The 12,907-nt window shown below is 42.3% G+C and overlaps 1 protein-coding gene across 1 annotated transcript; it reads right to left on the bottom strand.

Annotated features, from left to right (window-relative positions):
* Nucleotides 1–202: 202 nt before the first annotated feature.
* LOC124270563 (D-amino-acid oxidase-like) lies at nt 203–12,647 on the bottom strand. The gene is made up of 10 exons (XM_046705581.1): nt 12,398–12,647; nt 11,819–11,933; nt 11,501–11,577; nt 9,699–9,764; nt 8,916–8,970; nt 8,494–8,595; nt 8,011–8,084; nt 5,267–5,384; nt 941–1,042; nt 203–579 (listed from the first exon to the last, which is right to left on the bottom strand). The coding sequence occupies exons 1-10, from the start codon at nt 12,589–12,591 to the stop codon at nt 472–474; spliced, it is 1,011 nt and encodes a 336-aa protein (XP_046561537.1). The 5' UTR covers nt 12,592–12,647; the 3' UTR covers nt 203–471.
* Nucleotides 12,648–12,907: the final 260 nt, after the last annotated feature.

Raw genomic sequence — 12,907 nt, 5'->3', positions numbered from 1 at the left:
GTGGACTGGCATCTCTTTGAGCTATCCTCCAAAATTAACTTGACATGTTGTGAAATTAAGGATTGTGAAAATGACACTTTTTTGTTTGATATATTAAGTGTTTATTCCTAATTTTCAAATATTAAGTGTTTATTCCTAATTTTCAACCAATCATGGTTTCAACCAATATTATGGAATCAGTTATGACAAATGACCAATCCACTTTGATTACAAATATTTTATTGTTCCAAATGGGAATCAAACCTGGTAGGATGCATGACTGGCAAACACCTTGCCCAATAGGCTATTTACAGTGACCTAGTCTCTTTGGTTAAAAGTTTGGTTGGCACATTTTTAATGAATTATTTTTTGTACTATTGAGACCCTCTTTTCCTGGACATGCTTTTATCTTCAAGTGTGTGTTTGATAGTCAAAAAGATATAAATTCAATACTCAAATCTGAACATGTTCTCCCTGTGAGTTGGGTTATAGTCACAGTTTGCTTGCTGTCAGCGCTTCCTTGACTAGTCGTGCCGTATGTTGGGCACATCCCCAGTGCAGTGCAACCCCAGCACCCCCGTGGCCGTAGTTGTGTACAACCTGCAAAATCATCGACAACCTATCTACCAGCGCATTACACCTACATAGATTCATTTGTAGTCCTGCTAACTACTGCAAGGTGTGCTCTCACACAGATAAGTCAACAGGATCCGCAGGTGTGCTCTCACACAGACAAGTCAACAAGACTCGCAGGCTTGCTCTCACACTGACAAGTCAACAAAAGGCTGTGCTTGTCCATAGGTCAGATTAGCAGTTGCTCAAAGGTTTTAACTTCAAACATAACCTTTAATATAATTCAACAGTCTACGTTTAGGGTATCTGGCATCATTGATATATATTTAACTTTAAGAAAATGTGGAAGAACGCTGGTGGAATTTGTAGGATGTAAATGTCGACCTACTGGTAGTGTCTCCCCAGATCTCATCTTCAGATGTTGTGTCTCCAGTCGAATTTGTGTCCTTCCGGGCCTAAGGCCTGTCAGCACAGACTCGATCTCCACTCCCTTCAATGAATAAAACCGACAAAACCCTTACAACATTCATAAAAAATCTGTGCTAAAAGAAGAGTCGTCTGTACATTTGTGACTATATCATAAGCATATATTTGTTTCAGCAGTATTACAGCTTATGATGTTGTTTGTAAACAAATCGAGTCTGGACCAGACAATCCAGTGATTGTCACCAGTAGTTATGTATTGGTCACGCTGGCAGTTTTTTGAATGGGCATTTCCATGTTAAAATTTTCGATAAAAAGAGGTCCCCCAATTAGCACGCTCTGTCCACCGTCCACTAATTAAACACATTGCCGCGTACGACAAACACCAACCCCGGGAAGCTACCGAGAAAAGTACACAGACGACCGTCCACAGATTAAACACATCGCCACGTAGGTAAACACATGTCCCGAGAAACTCCGAAGAAAAGTACACAAACGGTCGACATCGACTCGTAGGTAAAAGTATTTTAATGAGGTTTACATTATCACGAGAACCATAAAACATACGGACATACAAACACCGAATCCATTATATATTTCGCAATGGATACGAAACAATATCAATGGGTTATTGTCGCTAAGCCACCACAACGATATAGAGCGCATTTCGACGACTAAGTTGTGCTCGGATGCAGTCAACGTTGGTATTATTCAAAAGGAGAGTATGTGCGCCATCTGGAAGAGAAGCTGCGATATCAACCCGTGGACATACCGGATTCATGGGGAAGCCCGTACATATTTATATATTCTCGGACAGCGTACAATCAACGTAGTCCGAACATCATCGCGGACAGGAAATGAACTTACCAACGGAAGTGGACGAAATAGACTCTGAGAGAATAACAGCATATTTGGAATACTATCTATCGCGCGCCTATGCCGCAGTGGTATGGAAATTCATTAAGAAGAATGAGAGGGAGACAGAGCATGATTTCGATACACTTTTTCATACGTCTATGAAAGAGATTGACGATATGTTCCAATGTCCGATCAGTCTGAGTGGTTGTTTCAGGTACACGGAAAATTTATAAGGTTTATTTTCAGGAAAATACTCGACGCTATCGTCGCTCTTAGTCACAATCCATTCCGTTGACGTCATTCTCTCAATACGTGTACGTTCTTGATTTGGTCAGCGTCGATCCATGAATTGAATTTCTTTGGATATCCCAACCACTTCACTAAAAGCCGTTGGGTCATTTTCTTATTTCCATTCTTACCGACGTATTTCGTTTTGAGTATTTGTTCAACTCGCCAATTCACTTCATTGGGATCGTGAGGATATTTCTGCAACTCGGTTTGATAAAAGGATCCTTAATGGGATCGGATTGGAGGTCTTCTAGCCAATATACGTGTATATTGTCTCTGAGTTGTCGCTGACGTATCCTAAATACTTCTTCCGACCATTTCTGTTCGTTTTCCTTCTTGAACGTTCTCTTGACCAATGATACTCTGACGTGGTCTTCTACTTTAAATGCAAAGTTGCTGTTTGGTAGAGGTTTGATATTCGCTTTGTCCGCGTATATATCCAACCATATGCTAGCTTCGTTTGATGGTTTCACTTCCACGGGTGCTCTTCCTCTCAGGCTCCTGTGCGGGCGACGGTTGTAGTTATAAACAAGGTCTTGTAATACATCGATGTACCTATGGGTATGGGGGCGGCGGGGTAGCCTAGTGGTTAAAGCGTTGGCTCGTCACGCCGAAGACCCGGGTTCGAATCCCCACATGGGTACAATGTGTGAAGCCCATTTCTGGTGTCCCCGCCATGGAATATCTCAAAGTACGTAAAATGTCAGAACGTATGAGTGTGCGTGAGGAATCTATACATCATAGATCTCAAAGTACGAATGAAACGTTCGGCGTAGTTCGCTTTAATGTCTCACGTTTGACGTTAAATAGAGTGTAAATCCGTTGCACTGTTTGATTATTAAATTCCATTCCTTTGTCCGTTCTTAGACTGTATGGCGGTTTCTTCATGGATGACAATAGTTCCCTCATTGCTTTGGCGGTCGTGTTTGATTCTTTATTTTTCAAAGGTTGGACCCAGACACATCTCGAAAAGCAGTCGATTACGATGAGAATATACTTAATTCCATTGTTGTCTTGCGCTAGCCTAGATACGTCGCATAAGTCTCCGTCTGCTTGTATGTACATTCCTCCCACGATGACTTTATTTCTTGAAAATCGTTTCTTTGGTAAACGATGTAGGTTGTAGGCGTCTTGCGTTCTCATCCATCTATGTACGCCATGAGAAGAGACGTTAGGGTTACGACGCTTGAGAGCGGAGTAAAATTTTTGTTCACCCGCGAAAGCGCCTGGTTTCTTGGGATCGTAGTATTCCTGTTGATAATCAACCTTCATGACTATATTTTCCCACACCAACGTTTAACCGTCCGTTTGATATGGTTCATCCACTGGTCGGTTTTGACAGTGTCTCTGTAGTCTCTACTTTGATATTTCAGAAAATATAATGGAGAGAAGACGCGTAGATACGGATCACCATCCACGTACTGACGCCACTTCAGAATAACCGCGTCTTCGTCAATCGCTTTCATAGACGTATGAAAAAGTGTATCGAAATCATGCTCTGTCTCCCTCTCATACTTCTTAATGAAGTTCCATACCACTGCGGCATAGGCGCGCGATAGATAGTATTCCAAATATGCTGTTATTCTCTCAGAGTCTATTTCGTCCACTTCCGTTGGTAAGTTCATTTCCTGTCCGCGATGACGTACGGACTACCTTGATTGTACGCTGTCCGAGAATATATAAATATGTACGGGCTTCCCCATGAATCCGGTATGTCCACGGGTTGATATCGCAGCTTCTCTTCCAGATGGCGCACACACTCTCCTTTTGAATAATACCAAAGTTGGCTGCATCCGAGCACTTCGTCGTCGAAATGCGCTCTATATCGTTGTGGTGGCTTAGCGACAATAACCCATTGATATTGTTTCGTAACCATTGCGAAATATATAATGACTTCGGTGTTTGTATGTCCGTATGTTTTATGGTTCTCGTGAGTATGTAACCTCATTTAAGTACTTTTACCTACGAGTCGATGTCGATCGTTTGTGTACTTTTCTTCGGAGTTTCTCGGGACATGTGTTTACCTACGTGGCGATGTGTTTAATCTGTGGACGGTCGTCTGTGTACTTTTCTCGGTAGCTTCCCGGGGTTGGTGTTTGTCGTACGCGGCGATGTGTTTAATTAGTGGACGGTGGACAGAGCGTGCTAATTGGGGGACCTCTTTTTATCGAAAATTTTAACATGGAAATGCCCATTCAAAAAACTGCCAGCGTGACCAATACAAAACTACTGTCACCATGCGATACGATATATGATAGAGCATGTGTTTATGAATCACCATGAAATAGTGATGATACCAGGTGTTCGCGAAAAGGTGAGGGTATCTAGCCCCAACCCGTCATGAACATATGCAAAGTCAAGTCAATTATTCACTTGAAATAGTTCACGAACGTACGGTACAAGTCAAAATTGCATCGGACACCATGTTTGTCACTGATGCATCAAATTTCGAAATCTTGGTTAATTCAGTGGAAGGGAATTGTCTATTTGATGGTTATTGAACGACATCATATCATCGATATACCTGAAGCTCAAGTTAAACTTTTTGGCCAGATTACCTTGTTTTGATTTTTCCAACCCAAGCAGAAATCCTGATTTATATGCATAAAGAAACAGATCCATAAGATGACCACAAATTAAAATTTGACTAATTGAACAAAGATTTGAAAGTTAAGATGAAACATGAAGGTCAGGTCACGATCCCGCCTCTGGTTCCGCCTGTTGGTTTTATAAGAAAATGACTTCGTGTCATTCCATTGGCCATTGGAAGTGACTGTCTACAACGCCCCTTTGTGAGACATGAATAACCAACATGGCTCTCGTGCCACCAGCATTGCCTCTTACACCCGGGATCAATGGTTGAGTAGATGCATATTTTATGTCCGTTTCAGATGCTTTTATCCGTGAAGATGAAGATGACCGTGACTGACTGAGCGATCAACATATTGGTATAATAAGTGTTTCTACCCATTTAGTCTGTCAGCGCCACATGTCATTGTTTGTTGGTGTCATTTCCATACGTCAGTCCGTCCGTTACATCACATAAATAATGTGGAAAACACAGCCTGGTTCCCGCGGTTTGCTGCGCTACACATAGAACACTCCGGGAACCAGGCTGTGGAAAACAACACCAATGCATGCTGACCTTGAGGCTGGGCAGTAATAAGAGCGCCCTCTCGTGTATGTCCCGAGAATCTGCCTCATCCACGTCTTCATTCCAGTTCCCCTCTTGTAACACTCCTCCGACTACAAGGCTGCGACAGCTACAACAACGACAAGTTTACAGAGCATTCATGTAAATTGTTACATATGAAATATACATACAATTTGTCTCACCCACTTTTGCACGGTTAATTCAAACATTCTGATATCCCTTTCATAACATCAGTATGACGCTTACAGTCTTACAATTGCCTTGATACCACAGCGTCGTGTCCCCAGCGGCCTGTGAATGGGGAGACCAGGTTAACCAATGGGTGAAGCACCATCATTTCAACATATAGTGCAAGGATATAAGCAATTAGCCAGGTAACATAAGGTAGTAATTAATGTTGTTTTATACCACCTTGTCAGTGTTCCATCAATGTCACGGAAGGGGGATAACACATTACACATTATATATATGTAAAAAAATATTGCAACACCCATGAATTGTAACTATTTAAGTTCATATCTTAATTACGTTGTATAATTATTTTGTTCATTTAATTGGGTGTACCCTACATTCATCTGCACGTGTTACGATCATAGGCGAGTACCCTTCATTAAGCAAATATCAAGTTTCAGTAAACTGTTCTCAAAGCTCGTTAACTTCGAAAATCAATTGATTTCGTTTTTGATAAGCAAATACGGGCCTTCTCACCAGGCAATACGATGGCAAATTAATGGTAGACGGAAGACTAGCATGTCATTGACGGCTATTGCAAGACATGTTGTCATCCATCGAGTATCAGCCGACTTGTCAAAAAATAACAGAAAACTAATGACTTTGAGGACCGTCGGCGTTCTGGTCGACCACGATGAACATCTGCTAGGAAGGATACAGCCCTTTCTCAGAATCATCATCAGTCCCTGCCAACAGAGTGGCTTCCACATCGTCATTTGTCCAACAGACACCGTGCGAAATCGCCTAAAATTGGCCAGACGACATGTCCGTTGTTATCCCCTGACCACAAAGCAGCACGATTATAGCTTGGAGTCAAGCTCGACCTCACTGGACTTGGAGAAAGGTCGACCGGTCGGAAGAAAGTCGTTATCTTTTGTTCACGACTGATGGCCTAGCTTGTGTTTGGTGCCGCAGGAATGTCAACGGGGCAAGTACTGTTTGAATTTCTTTGATGGTGTGGGGAGTCTCTCAGGTGACCGCGAGCCCCACCTTGTGAGTGAGTGAGTGAGTGAGTTCAGATTTACGCCGTACTCGGCAATATTCCAGCTATATGGCGGCGGTCTGTAAATAATCGAATCTGGACCAGACAATCCAGTGATCAACAGCATCGATCTGCGCAATTGGAAACCGATGACATGTGTCAACCAAGTCAGCAAGACTGACCACCCGATCCCGTTAGTCGCCTCTTACGACAAGCATGGGTTACTGAAGACTAATTCTAACCCGGACCTTCACGGGTACTCCACCTTGTGACCATCAGACAAAATCTAAACGACAACCTTACATTGCTGACATCATAGACAGAATTGTTGTACCGCATTTCTATGGGCATCCTCTGAACACAAGGCCAGTCTTCATTGACGTCAATTTTAGGCATCATTGTACACGTGGGGGATTTCTTACATCAACTCTACTTTGGCCCGCCAGGATGTGTGGCACAGTCAGCGTTGTCCACCGAAGTCCAGATCTCAATCCCATAAAGCACGTTTGCCACATTATGCGTCTCAGAATACGGCATAGACATCCTCCTGTATATAATCTTTGGAAAAAGCCCGCCAAGAATGGAACGCAATACCCCAACGTCAAAGTCAGCGTTTGCTACAGTCGGTGAGGGGGAGGGTCAGAGACAGAGATGGTATTGCAGCTGGCGGACGTTCCACCAGGCATTGTGCTCGGTTATTGGTATGTATGTGATTTCTTGAGGATTGTATGCCAGAATCTTCAACATGACCTTACCTGTAAACGTCATACGATCATAGTTATCAGCACTACAAAATGAGTCAATGTTTTCCCATGGTTGTGTCTATGAAGAAACTACTGTTTTCCGTCCTTTTTGCTTAAATATTTGCATTTCAATTGTTCCTTGAGGGTCAGTTTATCCAAATAGTAAGTAAAATTGAGGTTTGGATAAGTTCCTTTGATATGGTTATTGGCAATATATTGATACTATGAAAAATGCTGCGATACTTTTCCATGTAAATATAACGACCACATCTAAAGTCAGATCTTTCTGCAGTGAGCACGATAGACCAACAATCTATCCCTCGTCAGAAGGGACGAATGGACTGACAGGTATATGCATGTAGTCTGTGACATAGGCAAAGTCTGTACTTATCAAGAACTGTATTGTAATAAACAAAATGGTCGGCAGCGTCTCTACATGCATTCTTTTGAAGACATATTTCTTTTGGCATTTAATGTGTATTATTTAATTAGCAACACTTTACGCCAAGAGTCATTGTTGTGGCTGCGGCAACGTAAGATATGTCAATAAACATTTGAAATTGAACGTTCACTGTATGCAGCCAGCATGTTAACTTCCACCAGAACCCTGACACTGCACGGATGGTGTCCGAATGTCACAAGTTGTATTACAACTACGTTCATTAATCCTGGGGAAACTATGACGGCGGGAGGTGAGTGGAAGGTATAGGTTAGATAGGCAACAGAAGGGAGTTTGTAATTTTTACATACACTCTGTGAGAATACGAACACAAACGTACGAAGGAATCAGGTAGGTTGCAGCAGCATTGCTTGGTTTGGAGAAGTAAAAATGTTTCACCCAGGGAGCTCGCATCTGTAATCATCATACAAAGAATCGGAATAAGCGGTTTGTTAGCAAACAAGAGAAAAGTCTGGTTACATTATGTTAGTCTGTGGCAGTGGAAGCATCACTCAGACACTGGCCATTTACAAGCACTAGAACCCATCGTAAGGTGATCGGTTGGCATAGGTTTTACATGGACATAACTACATCCACTGAGAATTATATGATTCCAGAATAGATCTATACATATATATGACACAGGTAATAAAGATGCACTGTGAATTCCAGATCGAGGATATCTTCTTTCCCTCACTTGAGTATAGAAGAGAATTATCAAGAAATATCGACATGCTTTTCAGCTACATTTTACAATATCTTATCATATGCACCTAGCATAAAGACAGTCGCTGTATAATGTTAATAATGCCTACAGTCTTACCCGCAGCACTTGGCCTCGCACTGGCTTGAGAGACGTGTCCCGCATGAGACTATAGGAGCCCAACCCTGTACAGTTGACCACGACGTCATACTGGCCGGACATCTGCGGACAAGGTCACATCGTGAGCGACATGGAGCATGCACGGAGCCAACAAGCCAGGCACAGCTGACATCATAACTCCTTGATCATTCACGATCGCCCATCCCTCCACACCCACAGTTAACACTCGGCGCCTCCAGGGATGTATTACGGTAAAACGAGAATAAAAAGGGTATGGTGCAGTAATTTATCTGAGGCAGTGTGCAGTGTTTGCATCATGTGCTAGACAGGCTCTATGGGAGAACTGGACCTCTGGCGGAACAAGAGAGAGTTGCTTTAAGCGTTTTCGGTGAGTATCAGATGAACAGCAGAGAACAACTGACCTCCTCCAGAGACTCTACTTTTCTTTGCTGAACTGTGCCACCTTGACGCACGAACCTGCAACAGTGCAAATATACTGTCACCACGGCAAGCGACATATCAACCAGTATACGTTGGCCGTCCCAGTGCAGATAATGTCTGTGTGGAATGTGTGGATCATCTCCATTTTCAATGCACATCACGAGATCTAACTGAAGGGCCGTACAGAAAAACATACCTCTTCATTGTCCATCTCGACATCTATCTGAAGCGTCGTGTGTACAACATACCTCTCCATCGTCCATCTCGACATCTATCTGAAGCGTCGTGTGTACAACATACCTCTCCATCGTCCATCTCGACATCTAACTATAGCGTCGTGTGTACAACATCCCTCTCCATCGCCCGTCTAGACATCTATCAGTTTGGTCGTGTGTACAACATGCCTCTCCATCGTCCATCTCAACATCTATCAGTTTGGTCGTGTGTACAACATACCTCTCCATCGTCCATCTCGACATCTATCAGTTTGGTCGTGTGTACAACATACCTCTCCATTGTCCATCTCGACATCGGTCTGAAGAGCCGTGTGTACAACATACCTCTCCATTGTCCATCTCAACATCTATCTGTAGCGTCGTGTGTACAACATACCTCTCCATCGTCCATCTCGACATCTGTCTGATCGTGTGTACAACATACCTCTCCATCGTCCATCTCGACATCTGTCCGTAGGGTCGTGTGTACAACATACCTCTCCATTGTCCATCTCGACATCTGTCTGTAGGATCGTGTGTACAACATACCTCTCCATCAACATATGTAGGTACAGCTCGACATCAATTTGCAGGGTTGTATGGAAGCTGCCATTTCTACAAGACGAGAGCGCGTGAACGAATTAACGGAATTGTTTATGTCAGTGTATGCCATTTTCGACATTTAGACAAAAAACTTAATTAAGCACCCCCTGTATTTTTGCAATGACAGGTTTTCAACACGTACATAAAACTTCTCGTGGTGACCACGATGGAAAAACATGTGTTTTTCTGACCCGATGATCCTTTGATCAAAATGACAAAATGATTGGAATCCATGTTGATTTAATGATGATAATTGCTCATTTTGAAAAACACTGATTTTCATACAAAACCATGTCTTGGAAAGTTTAATGTTGAATTTATTGGTGAATTATAAACATTCAAAATGTCATTTTGCGTGTCACACACGATATAATGTCATTACCGAGAGTAACCTCCATGTGACTGTATAACAGCCAGTACATTCTCCTCATACCCCCTGTCAGCCTCCTGATACTCTGAAGGGGCAGTCTAGTAGACGCCCTTTCTCGTGTAAAGCAGCTTCCAGTTGGGCCAGGTTCTGTACAGGAGGATCCCTTTGTTGCACACGACGACCAATCATGTCCCAGATATGCTCCAAAGGGTTAAGATCGGGGCTCATTCAATCGTTAAATATGTCAAGGGGTGCTTAACTAAGTTCTTTGTTTGTATATATAATATTTGTTTTATTTAGTTCTATTTCATTTTTACAAAAGCATATGAATACACATATATATCAATAATTCATTAGATAGAAAGTGACAGGTTGACCAATACTTATTGAAGTTTTCCTTCTTAGAAGTTGCAATTGCTGTGCATTTTGCTTAAATTTCTTCTATTGTATATAAAGTTTTTCGTGAGGATCACATATTCTAGTGAGACATATTCTTTCACAATGTTAACGTCTATCTGAAAGTTTGCCAAAAGGTTCCAAACCCCCAATTGTTTGGCGGGTGAACAGTTTCTGTACAAGCCAATGTCTACCTGTCCCATTTCATAAAGAAGAGGCTGTGTGAACATGTGTCTCTCATAATGAAACCGTTATTTACATGATCACATACACTTTAGATTAGATTGTAAACTTCGCGATATGTTTAACAGATTGTCGGTGTAAGAGAAATGTTCCACCTTGTTCAAATATTTACTTTTGCTTTTTCTCTGATAATTTGGTAGAAATATTGCGAACCATGTTTTTTTAAAATTAAGTATGTAAGAAACTACAAAGGTAAATGTAGACAGGCCAGTTTGGGTTTATTACAAATTCTTATATATTTTATTGTCGACAGTATTGTTTAATGGACTGGGTTTTATTGAATAGGTGATGTAATTGGTTTTTATACCGTACATTCCGCTGAATACAAGCAGTGAGAGTTCTTTATTTCTGAACTGTAGGCCAGGGGCCCATAGTACAAGTAACAAACAGTTACAATGGGTGTGTGGTACAAGCGCGTTTGCGTTTTAACAGTGCATGGTGTATAAACGTAACAATATTCTGAAGAAGCTGTACATTTTCTGTTGACATTAGTATGTTGAATTTGTAAATAGGTGAGGTAATTGTTTTTATAGGGTACCTTTTTTCAATAATTTGTAAAAGTAAGAAACAGCCCATTTTCATCAAGTCATCTATCAATCTTTCTCAAACCGCAGTTTGTAACCAATTCCTTGTTGTCCCGCTTGCGGCGGAGATATTATTCATTATGAGAACGTCTGTGAAAATCTGTCAAAGCAAAGTTCATACCTCTGCCTGGTATTTGGGACCGTAATATACATACCTTGCCATTGGAAACTGTTTTAGCTCATCAGCGGTGAGCTGGCGGAAGCCAAACACTTGGTCTTTGAAATCTGGATCCTGTACAGAAAGGAAGGAGAAATGGTAACTGAAGCTATTGTTGTGGAATACACAGAGCTGTCGTGAATACATGTCACCCGACATTGGTTTTGCTTAAGGCCAGGCTACAGGTACCCATGGGACAATGTCTGTCAGACAGTGTGCAGCCCGACTCTCGCTTGTAGGTACTGAAGGAAGGAACAGTGGTAACAGAGAAGCTTGTGTATCCTAACACACTGAGCTGTGTTACCGAGATACTCACGGGACAGTCTCCGTCAGTCAGTGTGAAGCCCGACATCAGCTGACACCCAACCCTTTGGGCGACCGGGGAGTTGTATATACTGAGGAGATAATCCCACGTCACAGAGCTCCATGTTCTGTAGAAAGAGGAAATAAATATCACATTTGCGCCAAGAAAGATATCACAGAACTTATTAACTCCCACGACCCGTGAAGGTCCGGGTTAGAATATTGATCTTCAGTAACCCATGCTTGTCGTAAGAGGCGACTAACATGATCGGGTGGTCAGGCTCGCTGACTTGGTTGACACATGTCATCGGTTCCCAATTGCGCAGATCGATGTTCATACTGTTGATCACTGGATTGTCAGGTCCAGGCTCGATAATTTTCAGACCGCCGCCATATAGCTGGAATATTGCTGAGTGCGGCGTAAAACTCATTCACTTACTATTAACTCCCACATGAAACTGGAACAGCCGGGGAGATATGGTATCTGACAGGAGGGTACATGTTTGAGAAAAACTGCTGTAGTGTTGGAATCAAAATTATCACCAAATATGTGCAATATTACGTAATCCTGGTAACAGGTCCGTCCACGTACTTGATGAGGTCTTTAGGGGTATCCCCGAGACAATATGGCTCCCAAAGCCCACCAGACACGTCCGACGTTGTTTTGGGTGAAAACACGTCTGCCACGAGAGTGACCTCAACATTTGGACACTGACGCTGGACATACACGGCGGACGCCAACCCACTGACGCCCGCGCCGATCACACAAACTCTCTTCCCCACCATGACGTTGGGACTGAAACAGGATCCGGTGTTTTTTATGTTGAAGTATAATAAGAAATGTTGTGTTGTAGGTTGTTACATGTAAGTACCAACCAACACGGAGACAATATGATCATACAGTGTTTGACGCAATGTACAATACCGTTAGCGTCCAGTATGTCTCCAGGCAACTGTTCCTGTTGCCATGGTGTTTACATCCAGGAGAATGTCCAAGTAACTCTCCTGTCCTTACAACAGAGCAGTCAAACGAGTCTAATTTAAAAATGTAAAATTAAATCATGTCAGTACGGAATAATACGTTTATCCATACACGTTATTA

The sequence above is a fragment of the Haliotis rubra genome, unplaced genomic scaffold (genome assembly GCF_003918875.1).
Source record: "Haliotis rubra isolate DU_JTF1 unplaced genomic scaffold, ASM391887v1 Scf102, whole genome shotgun sequence".
NCBI classification, from domain to species: Eukaryota; Metazoa; Mollusca; class Gastropoda; order Lepetellida; family Haliotidae; genus Haliotis; species Haliotis rubra.
This window is presented reverse-complemented; position numbering and strand designations above follow the sequence as displayed.